The 22,570-nt window shown below is 30.4% G+C and overlaps 3 protein-coding genes and 1 long non-coding RNA gene across 4 annotated transcripts; 2 read left to right on the top strand and 2 right to left on the bottom strand.

Annotated features, from left to right (window-relative positions):
• Positions 1-630: 630 nt before the first annotated feature.
• On the top strand, positions 631-2,441 carry LOC108474765 (probable WRKY transcription factor 48). The gene is made up of 3 exons (XM_017776778.2): positions 631-1,326; positions 1,450-1,593; positions 1,749-2,441. Exons 1-3 carry the CDS (start codon positions 839-841, stop codon positions 2,191-2,193), a joined length of 1,077 nt encoding a protein of 358 aa, XP_017632267.1. The 5' UTR covers positions 631-838; the 3' UTR covers positions 2,194-2,441.
• Positions 2,442-6,302: 3,861 nt separating this feature from the next.
• On the top strand, positions 6,303-7,914 carry LOC108474766 (peroxidase 40-like). The gene is made up of 4 exons (XM_017776779.2): positions 6,303-6,732; positions 6,820-7,011; positions 7,088-7,253; positions 7,342-7,914. Exons 1-4 carry the CDS (start codon positions 6,451-6,453, stop codon positions 7,734-7,736), a joined length of 1,035 nt encoding a protein of 344 aa, XP_017632268.1. The 5' UTR covers positions 6,303-6,450; the 3' UTR covers positions 7,737-7,914.
• A 1,759-nt stretch (positions 7,915-9,673) lies between these two features.
• On the bottom strand, positions 9,674-10,676 carry LOC108475704 (3'-5' exonuclease-like). The gene has a single exon (XM_017777685.2). It carries the CDS (start codon positions 10,500-10,502, stop codon positions 9,855-9,857), a length of 648 nt encoding a protein of 215 aa, XP_017633174.1. The 5' UTR covers positions 10,503-10,676; the 3' UTR covers positions 9,674-9,854.
• Positions 10,677-15,408: 4,732 nt separating this feature from the next.
• Positions 15,409-17,332, bottom strand: LOC128290478 (uncharacterized). Its single transcript, XR_008280336.1, has 2 exons — positions 17,256-17,332; positions 15,409-15,652 (listed from the first exon to the last, which is right to left on the bottom strand). It is a non-coding gene; the product is annotated as an uncharacterized LOC128290478 (long non-coding RNA).
• Positions 17,333-22,570: the final 5,238 nt, after the last annotated feature.

Raw genomic sequence — 22,570 nt, 5'->3', positions numbered from 1 at the left:
GGCATATTTTCTAACTATATAATATATTATTTTTATCTATTTTTACTTGAGTTATATCACATAAAAATAAATCGATAATAATATAAGATATTATAATGTAAACATTAAAATTTTAGTCATGTTTATAATTTTTTTGAAAAATTATATGAATAAACTTAAAAGAAATGTTAATTATAAAACTTATTATCTTATACACTACTAGTGAAATAAAAAACTCCACAATGGACCCAGGATAGTGTCATTTTGTTTTTAGGGTGTAATAAAATATATAGGGTTAACGGTTAACAAGTGCACTACATATGTATAGTAAAATATTTTAAAAAATAAGCACATATTAATTTTTAAAATTATTTGTAGAATAAAAAAATTAAGAAATTTTAAATGATATTTGAAATGTACTAATGTTATATATCAACTCACCTGATTTGGATAAACGCCTGATTAGCTTAATTAATTTTTGAAAAAATTTAAAAAGTTAAAAAGCTGAACCGCGAAAAGAGACGGGCCCCCGTCCACACACACAACCGGTTAAACCGGTTAAGAATACGCGTACGCAAAAGTGGACCCAAAAAAGAAGAGAGGGCGGTCCAAAAGCAATAAATGCCCGCCCAATACCCTGCTCTTTAAAATCGACACGTACCGTATTCATAATTAACCGGCAAATGGCGGTCACCTTCTTCCCAAAAATTCCAAGCTGTTATCCAAATTATTAACCCAAAAATCCATTTACATTTCACACTTGAAAAGAAACACACACCCCCAATATACAATACTCCCCCCACCATTTCCTCCCTAGTTTTGTTCAATAAAAAAGGAAATAGAATATGTGAATAGTTTTATGGAGAAGAAGAACGAGAATAATCCCATGGCGAATATGAGATTTCCCGATGAGATTCCGTCAGCCTTTGGTGGTGGTGGTGGTGGGAGCATCTTTGACATGGCGGGAACATCATGTGAAGGCAGTGGTGGAGATAAGTGGGGGTCATTGGGTTTCATGGATTTGCTTGGTATCCATCAAGATTTTGTTGCTCCTTCTTTATTCGATTCTTTTCAGCCTTCGATTCTTCCACCATCCTCACCTCCATTACCAGTGTTTCACCACCATGATGATGATATATTACACGAACTCCACACTGACTCTAAGCAGCAGCACCTCAATCATCAGGCTGGTCTTTTGTCGCCGGCTTCCACCGTGCCGGAATCTTCCGAGGTCTTGAACAACCCCGCGACGCCAAACTCTTCTTCCATCTCTTCTTCTTCCAATGAATTAGCTGCAAATGATGAGCAAACCAAAGCTGGGGATGATGAGGACAAGACAAAGAAACCGTAAGCTTTTTCATCTTTTTTTAAGCTATGGGTTTCATCATGACTTACACACATACATCGTATACATATACATATACATATTTGTAAGTGGTGGTTTTTTAAGTAAAGTTTGATGGGGTTTAGGTTGAAACCCAAAAAGAAGAATCCAAAAAGGCAAAGGGAACCCAGATTTGCCTTCATGACCAAGAGTGATATTGATCACTTAGATGATGGCTATAGATGGAGAAAATATGGGCAAAAAGCTGTGAAAAACAGCCCTTATCCGAGGTATATATATCAAAATTGTTTTTTCTTTTTTAAATTAGTATATCAATTTTGAATATGTTCCTTGCATACCAAGAATTCAAAATTTCATAAAGAAAAAAAGTACTTTTGAATTAACTTTTTTATTTGTGGGATTCTAATGTATGATTGAAAAATAGGAGCTATTATCGTTGCACTACGGCAGGATGTGGGGTGAAGAAGAGAGTCGAGAGATCGTCCGACGATCCGACCATCGTCGTCACGACGTACGAAGGCCAGCATACGCATCCATGTCCAATAATGCCTCGAGGGGCAATCGGAATAGCACCGGATTCCTCCGCTTTCGGTGCTCCATCTTTCATTATTCCTCAACCTATGTACTTAAACCATCAACAGCAGCAGCAGCAACAACAATTACAACCCTATATATATAACTCAACTCCTTCTTTGAACATCACCACAGCTAGCTCAAACATAATCCATCCCTCGTTCCCTGGTTTTCTTCAAGAGAAACCACGATTCAGTAACCCAAATCCTTCAGCTTTATCACATAGAGACCATGGGCTTCTTCAGGATATTGTTCCCACACCGATGAGGACAGAAGCAAAGGAAGAAGATCAGTAGGAAAAAAAATGGGTTTTTAATTATGTGTTTACTACTGGTATGTCGTTTTTCTAACCAACTCATCATCAAGAAAGAACCCCACTTTTCACCATTTTTATGTTGCTTAATTATATGTTAATTATCTCTGTACAATTATTAGATCACTAGTGCTTTTTAGTAGTAGTTTTTTGTACTATTAGTTTTTCTTGTGGCTATTCTTTGTATTTAGGAAGTATTCAATCATATGGAGATATACTGGGTTCCTTTTACTTTTTTGTTTTCTTATAGCTTCAATGTGTGCACCCATGCATATATGATCTTCAACATATAGATTATTATCAAGCTAGAGAGAGAAAGAGTTTAGGGTTAGGGTTTTTCTTGATGAGAAAAGTAGTTATAATTACTTATAGTACCTTTTTGTATGGGGACATATCAAATTGTTCAACTTTATGGGGAAAGAAAGGGGGCATTTCTACAATAATCAAGATGGGAAATCCACCCTAAAGGTAGGAGATGGTAGGGCAATGAAATTGAACAGGTAATGTGTTTTGAAAAATTTATTATTATGATTAGCAGACTCCAACTTTGATATTTTTCAGTGTTAATGACTACTCTAGTAACTAAGCCAACCTATGTCGGGTATTCGGGTGTAATATAGCAGGTATTGGAGTACTTACAATGCATGGAGGGTTCAAAGATATGTATACAACAATATAACTTTTAACCATTCCTCCACCATTAATTAGCTTTTTGGATCTTCCTTTTTAAGCTAATTAACAGGGAAGAGATGGAGGGTCAATAAATTGAATATGAACAACTTAGCAAGGAAATGGATAGTGCTATAATCTCTAGATATTACAAGGAATGGCGAGAGATTTTCCCCATATATCACTGTCTGAGCAATATTAAGCTCTAGGAACAAGGTACAGTACTCCTCAACATGCTAAACTACTTATATATGTATATATATGTGGTCATATGTATAAAGATATTGTATTTAAAGCAGAGTTATGAAGAAAGTTAAACTTTCTGAATACAAATAGCAATAGCTCATATATATAATATAGAGCAATATTCAGTTTGCATGCACACCTTTGGATTTCATTTAAAAGAATATTTCATACCCACCATATGCTTATATTCTTTTGTTGAAATTATATATGCACTAGCATTATATATACATATATGTATATGTATGTGAGTGTGTAATGTATGTATGTTTACATGTGTATGATTGCATATTTATATTATATACATAATCTATAACACTAGCTTCGAATTAAATTACGGAATAACTCTTAATCCTTATTCTTTATCACATAATCTTATTATCGTTACTCGTGGAAGACTAAGTTGATTAGTTTAAGTTTTGTGAATAAAATAACAATTTTGTCTGTTAGAGCATATTGTGGAAACATATATTATATTCATCATGTAAGAATAAAGATAAGGTACGTGAAAGAATGATTAAACTTTTTTCTTTTTCTTTTCTTTCAAAATTGTCTTATCAGTATCTTTTATTTAACGTCTTCAAATGTGGGATCCTTTTGGAAGATTTTTGCACATAACAGCTGGATTGAAATATTGTACACTTATATATATATATATATATTATTTCTTCTTTGCATATACGTATATTTCAAGCTTTTAGAAATGCTTTGCATATTGATACGTGTATGCACTTTACATATAATACGTAAAGAAGTAGTATAATTAAATTTAGAATTATCACTTTAAAGCACTTTATGGAAAATATATATTGATAAAAATTGTTTAAGGATCAAACTCGAGATTTATGTTAACTGGAAATTTTAATACCAATCCTTTACTTTTATTGTACATGATTCAACATGTTTGAAATTCATTTTTTTTCTAAAACATGTGATTTAAAGAAGTAGAAAACGTAATATATAAAATGGAAAGTTTTTGGGCATATATAAATAATACATTGCATACTTTTCTTGTCAAATATGTACTTTTCCAATAGAAAGTAATGGTGAAATGACAAAATTGTTTGTTTGAATGTATATATGAGAGGAATTCAACTCGATTATCATGTATTTTATTTACTTATAGCGGTCTTACATAAAATTTTCAAACTTTAAAGATAATATTTTGAAAGTACGATAAATAAATTAAATCAATTTGAGCAATTATAATAATAAATTATGTTATAGAAATGTATAAAGTGTGTGAATTCATATGTATAGGGAATTGTATGATGGTGATTGGAAAGAAGATGTATAGAATGTAAACATAGGTTGGTCACTAGTTTACTCAAACGTCACAAGGAAGAAGAGATAGGATTCTTGCCTCGTGCTAATGAACATTTCCTCTATTGGTGGGCTAAATAGGGTTTGCTCAAACATTGCTGGAAAGTTAAAAAGATAGAAAGCTTGGTTGTTTCCTGAGAAAAACAAAAAGTTCTATGTTCTTATCCCAAATTTTCTGATGTAACAACTATCATTAATCAAATTAGAAAGTAATGAAACCACACAATCTGAAAAGAGACATCAATCTATCGATGAGAAAAGAAATAGCAGATGTTGTGATTCAATTTTATTTTATTAAATATAAAATAATTCTATACAACTTTATCAACGAATGACTTTATAATTGTTTTTTTATCTTTTTTTTAAAATTTGATTTTTTCTAATAATTTAAATCTTTGTTATTGAAAGGTATAATCCCAAATTTAACCTTTCAATTTGTTAGACAAAGAGTGACATGTTAGTATGAAAGTACATATGAGTTATTCTACAAGTTGTCACATTAGACATTAAAATATTAATATTTTAATCTGCATTTCTATTAAAAATGATCTGACTTTTTAGATGTTAATAGTTAGATTTAACTAATAAAAAGCTAAATTAATAAAAACTATAAAAAGTGAAGGCTAAATTTAACATTATAAGCTATTAAAATTAAGAATATAATAATATATTTGAGAATAAATATTGGAATTACATAAAAAGAAGAAGGTGTATTAATAGGAGTAGAGACATAAGTATAAGGGGGGTATGATTGTAGATGAGGTTGAACATCACATCTTGTCATCCCATTCTAAAAGAAATTAATAATTGAGAATTTGAGAGAATAAATTTGAGTTGTCTTTTTGAATTTTGAGCACTTAGATGCTATCTTGAGTTGTATGGGATCAAAAATTATAGGTCTTTTTACTCTCCTACCCTCAAAGATATTATATCTCTTACAAAAAAAAAAGTGATATTTATTAATTTTTTAAGTTTAAATTTTAATAATATATGTGTTTTGAGTTGTATGTATTTATCATGAATTTAAATCTTATCACCTCATTCCTAGAATTATTTATGAACCCTTCTCATCATATCATTTATGGTTTTTTTCAATTATTTAATAATATTTCAATAATTATTTTTCATGTCATTGACACATATTTTAAATACTTTTTTTTATCCTGAACTCTGAACTCGAACCCAAACCCAAGTTTAGGGTTTGGGGTTTGAGGTTTAGAGTTCAAGCCTATGATTTGGGATTCGAGATTTGAAATACATGATTCAGTATTCAAATTTCGAGGTTCATGGTAAAAAGTTATTAAAATTATGTGTCAATGGCATGGAAAAAATGATTGAAATGTCATTGAATAATTGGAAAGAGACTATGGATGATGTGGTGAGAAGGATCCATAAAATAATTTTTCTCCCATCCCGTTTTCTCTCGTATAAAAAAAATATGTATCAAGCAAAAAAGATGAGCCTTAAAATTTCGCTTATATTTGTAAATAATTAATCAAAATTTATTTAAATCGTTTTAATTTTTAGAAATATGTTACTTTTATTAATATTTAGAAATTTTATATTTTTAAAATTAGGTTTTATTTTATTGAAATTTTAAATATAAATAAATTAATATATTTTTAATATCTATATTATAATTTTATATATTTAAACTTTATATAATATATAAAAATAACAAAATCGAAAAAATAGACCAAGCTTTTGACTATTAAATATCAAAACTTGATTTCGGCCTACATTTTAAACATGTTGATTGAAATGGGTTGGGCTTTATGCTTTAGGTGATCTACAAAATCGAAACAAGTTGAAAAATATTAGAATCATTTTTACCTCAAAAAGCTTTCAATCTGCAGCAGCACATGGCGTTAGGTATTATATTGTTACTCTCATGACGAAATTCATCAAAAACTTGACCTCTTCCATTGCTTGACTGCGTCTTCCTTCACGTTTAAACCACCCCCTTTGCCTCAATTCATATATATATATATATATATATATATATATGATCTTTAAGTTGCAGTTTGTAAGTAGTAAGAGCAGAAAGATGGCCAATTGTTTGGTTTTATTATGTTTATGTTTGGTAATGGTTTCCTTTAATGTTGCAAACACCATGAACGAAACATGCGTTGACGACATTAGTATAGTGTTGCAGATCGACTTATATAAAAATAGCTGCCCGGAGGCAGAGTCCATCATCTACTCTTGGGTTGAAAATGCAGTATCACAGGACTCTAGAATGGCAGCTTCGTTGCTTCGGCTTCATTTCCACGATTGCTTTGTTAATGCAAGTCACTCTTTTAACTTATGCTACTAATATTTATGTATTCGTGTACAAATAATTGATGTTGGATGTGAGTTTTCTTTTTGGCAGGGTTGTGATGGCTCAGTGTTGTTGGATGATACTGAGGATTTCACCGGTGAGAAAACCGCACTGCCGAACTTGAATTCTTTGAGAGGATTTGAAGTAATCGACGCTATTAAATCGGAGCTCGAATCTGTTTGCCCTCAAACTGTTTCTTGTGCTGATATTCTTGCAACAGCTGCTAGAGACTCTGTCGTTATAGTGAGTTATATATACATCCGTATCTAATACTTATATCCGAGTCTGAGTAATGAAAATATAAAATTTGGGAATGCAGTCAGGGGGTCCGAGTTGGGAAGTGGAGATGGGGAGAAAAGACAGCTTGGGTGCTAGCAAAGAAGCAGCAACAAACAATATTCCAGGTCCAAATTCAACGGTGCCATTACTTGTTGCCAAGTTCCAAAATGTTGGACTCTCATTCAATGACATGATTGTACTTTCTGGTGATGATTTTTTAAGACAATGCACCTTGTATTTTTAAATGTCTCAATTACATAACCATGAAACCAAGCATTGGCATTGTTTTTGCAGGTGCACACACTTTGGGAATGGCTCGATGTTCGACATTTAGTTCTCGGCTTCAAGGCGCAAATGGTCCAGATATTAACCTTGATTTCCTTCAAAACCTGCAGCAGCTGTGCTCACAAACGGATGGGAACTCAAGGCTTGCGCAACTTGATCTGGTCAGCCCTGCGACGTTTGACAACCAGTATTACATTAACCTTCTTTCCGGAGAGGGATTGCTGCCATCTGACCAGGCGCTTGTCACCGATGATTTTCAAACTAGACAGCTTGTACTATCCTATGCTGAGGACCCTTTGGCCTTCTTTGAGGACTTCAAGAATTCGATGCTGAAAATGGGAAGCTTAGGGGTGCTAACAGGGACCGATGGCCAGATTCGGGGGAATTGCCGGGTTGTTAATTAATCAACTTCATTGTTGCCATTGCATTTGCTTTGCTCGAGTTTGCATGGTTGTAACATTAAGAAGTTATTATGTAGTTATGGTTTAAGTGCATGTTTAGGAGTAACCTTATTTGGAATCTTAGTAGAATGAAATCTAATTATAATTGTCATTACAGAATGTCGATTTAGAGCAAAAACAAGGATCTATTTCGAACTCTTTTATTATTATACCAATTACGTTACACGTTTTTATGGCCGAACTCCAAGAAAAACAATTCTCTTCTACATGAACTCCAAGAAAAAGAAAACGATTCGAAAACAGTAATATGAAAAAGAAAACGATTCGAAAACAGTAATATCTTTGGGGGCACATGAAGCAGAGATTTCACAAAATAAGATATGAATCAAGTAGTTGCTAAATGTCAAAGATCTCAAAAAGTAAAAGGATTCCACATTCAGTGAATAAGCATATCCCCACAAAAAGTGTCTAAGGATTGCAATGGATCAAATTACAGAGGAGAGAGTACTATCATAGAAAAAAGCGAAGTTATACAAAAGACCACCACAAGTAGTATACATTAAGTTGAAAAAACACTTGTTAAAATATAGATATGGGTGATATACAAGTTCTATCCATGAATTTAAAACAAGCAAAACTTGTAAGCATTTAATTAGGTAAAGCAAGAGCACCGTTGAAGAAGCTGTTTGAAAATGCTATAGCTACCCTATAACCTCTTATAGATACAAGTTTTTGAGAAACACAATTATGCATACACTCGGACTTGGGTAGGAGCATAGGTTATGGGATTGTTAAATATTTCAATGTATTGGAAAGGTCCGGATACTCGTGGCTAGATATACATTAGACACAAATACTTCAAAAAAATTAAGAGTCAAAGCAATATAATAAACAACTTTTTAGGCCCAAATCAAAAGAAGGTTGAACCACCAACGCCTGGCCCTAGAGACAGGTTGCCAGTCGGGTGATGACAGATCGGTGTAGTAACTCAAAACCATTTACCTGCCACACAACAACCATCCTCGGCAGCCTAGCGAAGGCCAAGCCTCCGACTAATCATAGACCTATAAGGTTGTGTTAGCTGACCCCCCTGAGGACAATTAACCTCCCCATGTCAAGATCCCCTAGTCCTCTCAAGACACATCAAGGAATACACGAGAAGACAACGAACCCTCACGCATGTCAAGGAATCCTCCCATGACAAGTATAGCTAATGCCCACCTATTGGCACGCTCGTAGCAAGGATCTTACAAAGAAGGGTATACATAAGTCACTCTTACCACCTTCATACTCAAGACTTACTCCACTGTTACCCCTACCAAACCAAAGTCTCAACCTCGCCCACCTCCAATCACCATGCCAACCTCGAATCACTCCTTAAGGCTCTTAGCCACCATGCAAACCTCCACCCCCCCTCAAAGGCCTCAACACAACTAATAAGGTCTATCATAATCAAAGAACTGTTGACATATTATGTAAACAAGGATCTCTTACTATAGGATGCATGATATCACATTTCAAAGTCATTTATGGCACACAAGTTCAATCTACAAGTTAATAATTAGCATGAAAGATTTAAACCAAGCTGGTTCAAGGTCAAATCTAAGTTTTGTCAGTATCGTAGATGGAAATGTAGTTCAAGGAGGACATCTACTTAATGTTAATCTAACTCCTTGTTTCTTTCTAAACAAGATATCAATTTGGTGTCGGCTGAAACTTAAAAACCATGATAAAAAGCAACACCTAGCATCATACTAAGTTATAATTCAACAAGCAAGATTAATATTAACGTCAGAAAGAAGTATTGGTCTCCATGATTATAGTTTACTTGCATCACACAGAGGTGAACTTCTCTAGGATGAATGAAACAGAGACATTCTTAAAATGATCATCAGTCACAAACAACAAGAACTTAACAGAAATGCAAAACTATCAAATACAAAAGAAATAATATCATTTACCAGAAAATTTTCAAACTTCAATGGATCAACATAGTATGAAATCCATATCCATAAAGCAAAAGAAAGCGTGTTAAAGTTTTATAATCCAGACAAAAAGGAACCCTTCACTAGCCATTGAAGCAAGTACACTTAAAACCCTTAATTTTTCCAGTCTTCCAGCCTACCAATTCCAAACTTGCAATACCCTCCCCAATTCAAAACTAACATAAGCATCAACACAAGCATACTGGACTTGCTCTAAAGAAAGCCGATAATCATTCCAATTACTGACCCCAATACTTTGAGGCTTCTTAACATCAGGAGCACCCAAAAGTATCCCAGCCAACTTCTCCATAGACAACTGTGAACTCAACCCATTTCTCTCAGCAGCAACATGACGAGCATCAACCACCTTTGAAACCGAAAGCCTATGCTCAGACCTCAACAGCATAGCTATGTCACTATGGTTCCAAACTCCGACGAAAGTATTACGAGGATCATTCAAGAAGCGACGAAGAGATAAGGGCACGGTATCTGCATGTAGAAGTTGGAAGATGAGGCATTGATGTCCGATGCAAAGTTGAAGAGTGGCTGCTGGAGGGTGGGGGAGGGAAGAGTAAGGGCTCCATTGAACCCCAAGGCCGACGACGAGCCTGTTGCGACGGATACTGTGGAGACGAAGGACTCTGAAGAGCCAGTTGCGGACAACAGCTGGGGTGGCGGTGACTGTGGTGATGATGGGAGTTGAGAAGAAAGTTACGGTGTAAGTTCGGAATCTGTATGGGTCTTGGTTGAAATGGGGTAAGATGGTAATGTAGTCATCATTCATGGCGGATTTGGGGACAATTTTTTAAGGCTATCTAAAATGGGATTTAGGTCAAACCTGTGGAAATGGATTGGTTAAAACAAGGCAGCGGTTAATAAGGACGGAAATTTGAGACGAAAGTTGCTATATTTCCTCCTTTTATTTTGTGAATTTGAGGAGAAAATATGAAAATAATGTAATCGCAAACTGCTGAATATCTGACTTCCTCTGCAAGTAACCTTTGCCTCGGGGATATTTAAGGGTAAATTTTTGTCCATGACCTTTAGTTTTTGTGTTTATTCCATTTCAATTCATAACTTTTGAATCATTTCATTCCAATCTTTTATTTATTAAAACGATCCCATTTCCCAATTATGTCACGATTTTAAGTTAATTGGCCTAAGATTTAATACTTGCAAATTCATTCTCCCTTCCCTATCTATAATCTAATTACTTGCTTTAAGAATTGAGAAACATAACAGCGAAAAACACTCTTTGGACCCAAGTGAATTAAAAAAATATATATAAAGATTAATGAGTTTGAATTTTATAACTTGAATGTTCTAAAATCTAAATAAAAAAATTTTGTAGGTTGTGTTATGAAATAAAGATAAAAGAGTTTGGGAGAGCAAAAGGACTATAGATTTTATTGATAAATAGAGATGTTTACAATCTGTATTTATAGACATAAGAAGTATAAATAAAATAAAACTCTACTTCTAACGACTAATAGAGTCCTAAAGTACATCAAACTTATATTGATCTTGATGGACATCCACTTAATAATAAAATATTCATGACATGTCGTCTCATTAAAAGCCTTGCTAAGAAAATCCAGTGGGATGAAACCCCGGTTAAAGGAAAAAGAGTACAACTGTATCACCATTCTTTGCTACTCATTTATACCATCATGCTTTTGAAAGTCATGAGTGAAGAAAAATGTTGGGGAAATATATTTTAATCTCTTCAAGAGTTTCAACAATAAATATAATATACTTTGATCATGATCATTCTATAAAAATATAAATTTTGGATCATTTTATAATATTCTTTCAACTACTATTCACTGAGTAGAATTTACCACATATGTTCATATCATTTCAATTCATATAAATGTTTACGCAAACATATTGAACATGTAATACTTGTAACAATCTGATTTTCAATAGTACCGAAAATGATGGTTTCAAAACCCTGTTCTCCGATGATCGAGTTCTTAAATATTATTAACTAATATTTACGAGTAAATTATAGTATTATTTTAAATTTTGATTTGACAAATTTGTTAATTGGATAGTTAGTTTAACGTACAAGTGTAGCGACCCTAAAGTTAGTGGTGTTGGAAAATGAGGTAATAAGACCAAGTTTCCATAAACCCAGCTCGTAAATATCTAAGAAGTTACTGTATAGGTGAATTGAATTTTGGATAGATAATTTTGTAGAATTAGTGATTACTTAAGGCATAAAGACTAAATCGTAAAAGGAGTAAAAGTTAATTGTTATGGAATTTTAATTAATTGAAGGTTCAATTAGGCAATTGGACTATTATATTGTGTCCAAACGGTGTTGATGGCCGACCAACATCCACCAAATGTGTTAATTTATGCTTAAGATTAGTTAATTAAAATTAAATAAGTTAATTTTAATTAATTAAAAGTTAACTAACATATAAAACACAAATTAAAAGAAAAATAAGTAACTTTTATATTCAACCATCTTCTTCACCTAAATCATAGAAGAAAAAAATAAGATTTTGACATTCCAAGCATTAATCCTTCATTTCGTAAGCCATTTTAAGCCCTTTTTTTTTGTAATTTTTATGTTTTTGATATCTCAAGAGCTTGATTTAGCTAACCCTTGTATCAATTTGTGAAACTGTTAAAGTTTCTAAAAGTTTCCATTATTGAATGCTTGATGAAATTGGTGCTAATTTGTTAGATTTTAAGTTTGGATATGAAAAATTACTAGTTTGTTGTTATAGATCGTGAATTGAATCAATCGGAGAATAATCGAGGAAAAAACAAATTTGTGGATTAGTCTCTGGCACCTTATCAGTTGTTGTTTTTGCTAGGTAAGTACATATGATACTTATTTAATTCATGATATGTTTGTATTATAGTGTTTATTTTTTAGTTTAAATTGTTATGTAATTTTGGTGAAATTGTCATCTAAAGGACTAAATAGTAAAGAATGAAAATATGATTACCACAAATAGATATGATGTATTGAATGGAATTGAAATGTATATATGGATAGATGATATGAATATGATGGCATTATAGGGTTAAGAATGTATATAGATTGTTATTCGAAATGTGAAAAGTGAGTTTACGGTTTCAAGGTTTGAATTTATATAGAAATGGTAATGATCCCCATGTAAACTTAGTAAAACGATTAGAATACGAAAGCCATGCAATTAAAGTTTAAAAAGAAATCGGGTGTTGGTCAAGGAGTTTTGTGGATTCTCAATAGCTTGAGTGAGCAACATCAAACAAAGTTGCAAAAGTAAACTTGACCTACAACTTGAGTGAGCAGCCCAAATATCACAGCTCGTGTGAGAAAATCAAATTACTCTTTATTGATGGCTGATGTCCAACACCTTTTCCAAATTCTCAATAGCTTGAATGAGCAGCATCTATAGTTTGTGGAAGTAAGTCAGTTTTGTATATTTAAGTTCAATTTACTTGAGTTCTTCGAGCAAGCGACGAAAATGAAAGAGGTACTAAATAGAAATGGAATGTTCAGAATGAATATATATATGTTACCAGTTGGATTTGATTTAATGGTATATATTTTGTGATGGAATGCTATATCATTGTATGAATGTATTACAAGCTTATGCCATGTGCTTGAACTAACTTATTCGATATATTTGTTGAATGGACATATAAAGTGTAAGATTTCAAAGGATTTCTATGTCCGTACCAATATTTTCCATTGTTAAATTATTGTCATGTCAAGTTAAGTTTAGTAAATTTCATATGAGCTTGCTAAGCATTTAAAATGCTTACCTGTGGTCTCATTTTTCCTTGTAGATCATTGATTTTACGAAGCGTGTTGGTTGGATCACCTCAAAGCTCACATTATCCAATCATCTATCGGTAGACTTTTGATCGTTTTAAATCTAGTTATGTGGCATGTACATAGAAGGTTATATATGAGACATTTTATGAGTGGATGGTTTTGGTTTAAACTTCGGTTATAGTTGATTTGGAATGTTAATGTTTACTTTGCATAAATGTATGTTTTTGCTATATGAAAAGCCCTATATACCATTTTGAATATGGAAATTATTGTTGTGTATAAGTATGTAAAAATTCTATCATATCAACATACCATTTCCAAATCGAATCCATTAATTCGTCACATTATCATACCGGTCTTCCACTTGAATATAACTAGTTCGCATGATCTTTTACATGCTATCGATATCTATATATCGTAACTCATGTTTATACACCAACTCACAATATCAATCCAATTCATATACAGTTTATCAATTTTACATTTTATACCTCTATTAACTTGACTCGAACTCAAACGGATACACGGATCCAACCAACACGCCAATTCGACACCCAATGTCTCATCAAAACGTCTAAAATAAGTAAATTGCACCCAAGGTTCATCGGTTTAACCGAAGTAATAACTGTGCCCAACACTTTTTGGAACGCCTACAAAAAAATGTGCCCAGTGCTCATCGACATATAGTCAAAGTAACCCGTATACAATCTATCCTATGGCATGCTATCTATATCCAACTCTGCTCGAACAGTTAATAAGGTAACCAATTATCCAATTCGTTAAATAGCTCAAATTACATTTCATCATTTTCAGTTCATCAATCAATTCATCATTTCATACTTAATATAACATGATTCAGCCGAATTCAAATCAAATTTCATAACATCAAGTTTCACTATTTTCAATTCTATTCAATTTAATCTTCTATCTCGATAATCAATCGCAATCATACCAATACAATTCATTTAACCATTTTCAACTCACCTCAATATCATGTTGTGCAAAACAGTATAATTATGCAACAATTAAAGTGATTTGACTCATAGAAATACAAACCGAAAATCTGAATTACTTATTGTCAACTCTCTTCTTTTCTTTCCCTCTTGACACCCCCATGTCGTCTTTAGCTATAAATAATAATTTGACAATATAAAATATCAAATTCTTTGACAAATCACATTCAATTATAAAGTCACACTTATTTTGAAAACTATTAAATCTAGTCTCTAAAACCAAGACTAGCATAACTTTCAATTTAAATCCTCGAATTAAATTCGATTTCAAAATTACTCATCAGGGATCTCCTATTTCGTATTCCTACTGTCAATTTTATATTTTACTCAATTTGGTCCCTAATATACAAAACTATCAATTAAGCTTTATAGTTTAATTATTTTCTTAAACTAAGCTTAATTTCTATCAATTAAACACCTAAAACTTTCAATTCCCAACAATAGAAACTTTTTAAAACTTTAACAATTTTACAAATTGGTACATGGGCTAGCTAAATCAAGCTTCCATGACCTAAAATCTATAAAATAAAAATACAAGAAAGGACTTAATTGAACTTACCAAAATGATGGGCAAAAACTTACAGTTTTGAAGCTCTTCTTTATGTTTTTCTTTTTAGTAATTTTGTTAGTTTTGGGGAGGAAGATGACAACCTCCACTACTGTTTTATTTATATACTAACACTAATTTTTAATTAAGTTTAATTAACCATAATTTATTCTTTTAATAAACCTAATTTAATTTATAAATTAATCTTAATAATTCACTATCACCCGTGTAACACCCTTAACCCATATTCATCATCGGAACAGGGTTACGGAGCATTACCAAATATTTTGAATCAAATATGAACATTACATAATTATCTAACAAACATATAATTGCTCATATAATATCTCAATCAATTCAATACTTCATTAAAATCAAATTTAATTTTCATACCAAAACATACTTAATATAGTACATAAAATTATATATATATATATATGTATTCAATAACATTTTCTAACATATTTTGCAACACTTTTCAAAATGAAAAATACAAATGTCCTTCACCACACCAAAAAGATATGTACTTCACCACAATGAGTTCGGGATTGACCTTTGATGCTAATTCAACAATTCAACTTTAATCTAACCTGGACACGGAAACAAACTGTACGCTGAGTATAAAACTCAGTGGTATTTCTATAACCGAATAATTATTAAATAAGAATTTATAATATTTATATATATTTAAACAAACATAACAAAAATCATTCAAACAATTAATCAGTTTCATAAACAATCATTCATAACATTTTCAATTCTCTTCTCTTACCATTTCAATTTCATAATTGCTATTCAATTAACTTTTCTCAATAAAATACATATATCATCTCACTATATCAATATCCATTTCATGAACCCGTTGGTTCATACATTTCAATTTCATAACTCAATTCAATATCCTAATCCATTTCATGTTCAAAATCATTCAATATCATTCATATTGTTAATTCATTTATTTACCCCTATTAATATGACTCGGACTTTAGCAGATACACGGATCCAACCAAAACACACCAGTATGGCACCCAGTGCCTCATCGGATAATTCGAGGTAATAAGTTGACACCTAGTGCCTCATCGGCCATGCCGAAGTAAGTTGGTACCCAGTACCTTATCGAATTTATCCGAAGTAATAATATGACACCAGTGTCTCATTGACTCGTGGTCAAAGTATCTCTGAACTTTTCTAATCTTATGACATGTCAACTATATCCGATTTAGCCCGATACAGTTAATAGGGTATTCAATTCACATTTTCAAATACAATCAATATTCAATATTCAATTATCACATTAATCACAAATTCACATAAATCTCAACTCAATATTTTTTTTTTCATTTTAACAACAATCAATATCCAATATCAATTTTTTTTCATATAATCACATAATTACACATACAATCATTTCAATTCAAAAATCAATCCATTCAATATATATTCACTTTTCCAATACAACCAATATTCATTTCAATTCAAATAATCAATATATATATTCAATATATATACCAAGTCAATCAATATAAATTCAATAAATTCATCACATTCTAAATCAATCCATTTCAATTGCAAAACACAATAATTCTCACCTTAACACTTACCATATACATTAAATAAAAAATATAACAATTAATTACTAGTTTCGGATTATAGAAATACAAACTAGAAATTCCGAGCTATTCCACGTCGACTTTATCTTTCCCTTTTTTTTTTTATCGAGGATTCCGGTACGAAGTTAGCTACGAAATTAAAACAATTAAAATTCATCAATACAACACAATTTAATTTCATATTGAAAATTTCAATTTTTACTCAATATTTGCCTAAATTTCAATTTAGTCCCTAAATCGGGACTAATTTTTATTCTTCACATTTAATTCTTTATTTTCATGCAAATTCTACTTTAGACTAAATTCAACTCCCTATTTTCACATAAAATCCTAAATTTTTAAATTTTTAATTTTTTACAATTTAGTCCCTATTACACAAAATTTACAACTTATTATACAATTCAATCCTTTTTCATTTCTAACTTAAAATCTATCAATTTAGTCCCTAATATTCTAATTAATCAACATAGACAACATTTAAAAATTCAATAATTTCTAAAATTTTGACATGAGTTGGGTAGTATTTAATACCGTGATTCTAAAAATATAAAAATTACAAGAAAATGAGACTAAATTAACTAACCAGTTAAGCTTGGAACCCTTGAAAATTCTAGCTTTTTCTCATTTCTTTCTCTTTCTCTTTTCTTTCTTTCCTTCTCTGTTTCGTTTCTGCTTTGGCTTTCTTTTTCTATTTCTATTATTCTTTCTTTATTTATAAATATAATATAATATAATACAATATAATATAATATAATATATATTTATACTTATATGTTAAGTAAAAGATATTTTAATATAATATATATTAAATTCAAAAAATCTTTCTTATGCCGCCTCATTTATGAGCAATGGCATAATTTCTTATTTAGCCCTTTAATTTTTCTTCAATTTATAATTCAATTTTTACCCTATATACAATTTATTCTTTATATTTAATTACTTTTAATTCAAGCAAATTCACTTAACCGAAACTTAATTAACTACACAACTAACTTCATAAATATTTTTAATAAATATTTACTAATCCGATTTACGAGAACTGAGTCTCGAGAATGCATTTTTTTAATTTTATCCTTTTTAATTAATTAACTATAAAAACGTTAAAATTTCCTAACGAAACTTTAATACTAACTCAATGACACTCCGTAAATATTTATAAAAATATTTATGGCTCGATTTATGAAATCGATGTCTCGATACCTCGGTTTCAAAACTAATTAATTTGATAAATATTTCTAAAGCACAAATCACTAATTCATAAGCCTTCCTAAATTCAATAATAATTTATAAGCTCACTTGTCAGATTTTAGTGGTCTCAAACCACTTTTTCTGACATCATTGAAAATTGGGCTGTTACAACCCGTCCACTAAGTGATTGAAAATATTGGTTCAATAACCATTCTAGTCCTTGAGATAACTGCTATTTAAGTCCTCAAGCCATTTTCTAATAAAAAATCTATATCAATTGAACTTTTACGGTTTAATCCCTAAGCCATAATTAACTATAATTTTGACTAAATTACTTCACTAAATTTCAATTCATTTATATATTAGCTCTGTAAATATCCCCATTTAATTTTTACAGACTTGGTTTACAGAAAAGAAGTTCCGGAATCACATTTTTTGACACCACTTAAACCTAGGTCGTTACACAAGATCAGAGTCATCAATCACTACAAGATAAACAATAATTTCATTCATAATATTAAATCCACCAAATCAAGATTCAAGATTCTATTAATATCCCCACAAGAAGACTTAGCATACAAATTATTCACAAGATTATATTCTTGCCATCATCTACACTTTCATGATTATTAAACATTAATATATTACAATATATGTAATTCAATAATAATAAATCAACTAAAAACAATATAAATTCTATATGAAAGTTTTAATAGGTTTTTTGTATATCTTAGCACACAAAAATATTCAAATGTGTTGGAGAAGCCTAAATCCACTTTAATCAACAAGTTTTTCCTTTCCCTTGTTGGCACTCTTCTTTCCTTCTTTAATATCTTTCACGAACTATCCTTATAATGACCCAAAATTCACGGGCACCGAAAAAGTGAGTTATAGGGTCTCCGTCTTAGTAAATCGAGTTCGTAAATAATTATTAGGAATATTTGTGAGTCTAGTAGTGTGTTTAATTAGGCTTTAATTAAGTGAAATTAGCTTAATTTAGAGTAATTAGTGAAAAGGGCTAAATTGAATAAGGGTAAAAGTTAAATTATAGATTAAAAGAAAATATAAAGGATCGAAATAGAAATTATTCCATAAGTAAAAGGTCAAGCGGCAAAGATTAAACAAAAATCTAAGATTTTTTGTTGGAATATAATTATGTAAATAAATTATTTTAGTTATAAAATTATATTAATTAATTTAAGATAATTATATCATAAGATTTTTATATGTTGAATAGAGTATGATTATGACAAGTGTAAGGTGATAAAAATATACATATGTAATGATAATATTTATACAATTGTAATATTTTATTTAAATTAGTAGATATTTATTATTTATTATTATTAAAATTAAGAGATATTTATTAATTAAATAATTATAAAATAATATTTTTGTGATAATTAAATAAAATTATGACAAATGTAGGGTGATGATATTGGACAAATGTAAAACATGTGTTTGTACAATTGTTATATATATATATATATTTGCTATTAAATAGATATTTATTAATTAAATATAATATAAATTAAATAAAGTAAAAAGAAATAAAGCATAAAATAAATAGAAACAAAACAAAAGAAAAAGGAAAGAAAGCAGAGAAGCATTCGAAAGCTACAGGAAGAAAGAAGAAAAGAAAAATTAAAGGAAAAACTAGGGTTTGAAAGCTTAAAATTTTAATTGGTAAGTTAATTTAGTCATTTTCTCTTAATTTTGATGTTTTAGAAGCTTTAGAATAAAGTGTTGTTGAAATTAAGTTGAAATTTTGAAATTTAATAGATTTTTGACTAGGGTTTATGTTGAACAAATGATGGAATTTGGGGTTTATTTGATAGAAATATTGATTGGAATTGAATAAAGGATTGAATTGTAAACTAAGCTATAAGTTTTGAGTTTTAGGGATTAAATTGAAATAAATTCGAAATTATGAAAATATGATAAAATTAGATACTTAAATGTGAGTTTGGCAAGAAATTGAGTAGCAAAAAGGTATGAATTAAGAAAGAAAAATATATAGGTTTAGTTAGGATTAAATTGGAATTAAAGTAAAAGTTAGATAAAATTTTCAGCAATTAAATTGTGTTGTGTTAATGATTGTGAAATTATTTTAATTGTTTATAGCTAATATCGAGCTTGAAGCATCGGCCTAAAAAGGAAAATAAAAGATCGTAGAGGATTAAATCCGAAGAGAATTCTGGTTTGTATCACTATAATTCAAACTTTATCATTATTATGTGTTTAACTTACTATGTATGTGTGGTAAGTATTTTAAGGTAAGTGTTTAGTAAAATGATAAATTTATGATTGGATACTGAAATTGAGATTGATACTGAACTGAATTATGGAATACTGAATATTGTTTTGAGAACTGAATTGAATTGTGAAGTTACTGAATATTGTTATATGTACTGCATTGAACTGTGAAATTACTGAAGTAATGAATTACTGCAATACTGTGAAACTGATTGAAATAAAGAATTATATTTGATATTGAACAGAGATGAAAATTGTACTGAAAAGTGAATTAAATACCCTATTAACTAGTCGGGCTAATCGGATATAGTTGGCATGCCATAGGATATGGAAGAGTACAGGTTTTTTCCGACTTACTGATCAGACATTTATGTGCCGACTACTGTTACTGTTACCTATTCGACACTTTGTGTGTCGAATAATGTTACTGTTACTGTTACTGTTACAGATTCAACACTTTGTGTGTTGAATATTGTTCTTATATCTTATCGCTACTGCTTTCGACATTGTTTAGGTACTGTGTACCATTAAGGCGCAATGTGCCGTATTGGTGTGTTGGTTGGAATCCGTGTATCCGTCGAGTCCGAGTCAAGTTAATAGGGAAAAATGAAATAAATTTACTGATAAAACTAAATTTGAATGATATGACATATGTGAAAGGTGAGAATTAAAATAAAGAAATAAGAATGGTATGTATATAATCAAATGATAACATAAAAAGATTGAATTGTTCATTAAGTGATGATAATTGTAATGTAAAAGTATGTGTGTGATTTAATGTATTTAATTATAAATTGAATTATAGTGATACCACTGAGTATATGCATACTCAGCGTACGGTTGTTTTCATGTGCAGGTTGTAGAAGTCAATCTTGAACCAAAGATCCAAAGCCAGACCCGACTTCAGCAAACTCTTGGTGATGCATATTTTCTTTTGGTAATGTGGCATGTACATAGGATGTGTATAAATGTTATTATGTTTTGAATATAAATGGTTAAAAATGTTAGTATTACAAGTCTAAGAATTATAATGAAAGAAGTTTATCCATTTCAAATTAATTAGTATATTGATAAATTTAAATTGATATTATATTGATTGAGTTTGATTAGAAGGTATTTAGAATAGAAAATGAGTATGTGAAATGAGTTGGTTGAATTGGTTATGTAAGACCCAAATTTTGCCCGGGACCCAATAAAACCAAACCCGAATTAAACCTAGCCTATTATCCAGTTACAAGCCCAAACCCAATTTTGGCCCAACCTAATCCCAACCCAAACACAAAAAATAAATAAATAAATAAAAACCTTGGCCACCTACTCCACCACCTTTGTTGGCCACCCACCTTGGCCACCAACTCCACCACCCTTGGCCACCTAAACCACCCCAACCACTCCACTTGTAAAATTTGGCTATAAAAGCCATTCAAGACTTTGTTTTAGGAGGGGTTTTTGGTTTTTTGGAGGAGGATTGTTCTTTGTTTTGGAGGAGATTTTTTTGTTTTTGGAGGTGTTTTTTGTTTTTTGGAAAGAAGGTTGTTTTTGTTTCTTGGAAAGGCTAGTTTTGGAGATTAATCAAAGATCAAAGCAAAGAGGTTTCTTTTGTCTATTCTCATCTTTAGTTCTTTGTTTGTTTATTGTTTTCCTTTCAATTTTATTTTGTTTTTTTATACAAAAGTAAAAATAAAAGTAAGAAGCTTACCCATATTTTCATTATGAAAAAGGTTTTTTGAGGTCCCCATACGTGTAATGGTGGCGATGATGTGCCCGTGGGGTCCATGACCGAAGCAAAGCCGGACCAACGATTGGATTTAGAAAAGAGGAGAAAGAGAGTTGAGAGCTTTGTTTTATTATTTTATTATTTTTACTATTATTTATATTATTATTATTATTTCTCATGTATATATTATTATTTATATTATTATTATATTATATATGCCCTCTTCATATTTATTTATATTATTACTATCATTATTGTTACTTCTATTATTTTTATTTCTAACTACTATTATTATATATATATGTATTATTGTTTGTATTATTATTATTATTATCACCCTATTGTTATTACTTTACTTTTGTATTCTAATATATTGTTAATATTGCTCATATTTTCATTATTTTTGCTATTACTATTATTATTATTATATATTAGTGTATATTTTATGTTTATACATATATATATTTATATATAGTATTGTTTTTATTACTTTAATTTAATATTTTTATTATATTTGCTTTTTGTATTTCTATATTTATTATTATTATTATATAGTAGTGTGTATTTCTATTATATACATATATATATATATATATATTTATATATAGTATTATTGTTTACTTTACTTTAATATTATTCTTATTATCATTATATCCAACCCAATAATAATTCTTTCATAAAGTAATATTCCGTATTTGATAATTCGAGACAATCGTGCCCTAACTTATTGGGTTTCG

Source organism: Gossypium arboreum, chromosome 3, assembly GCF_025698485.1.
Source record: "Gossypium arboreum isolate Shixiya-1 chromosome 3, ASM2569848v2, whole genome shotgun sequence".
NCBI classification, from domain to species: Eukaryota; Viridiplantae; Streptophyta; class Magnoliopsida; order Malvales; family Malvaceae; genus Gossypium; species Gossypium arboreum.
This window is presented reverse-complemented; position numbering and strand designations above follow the sequence as displayed.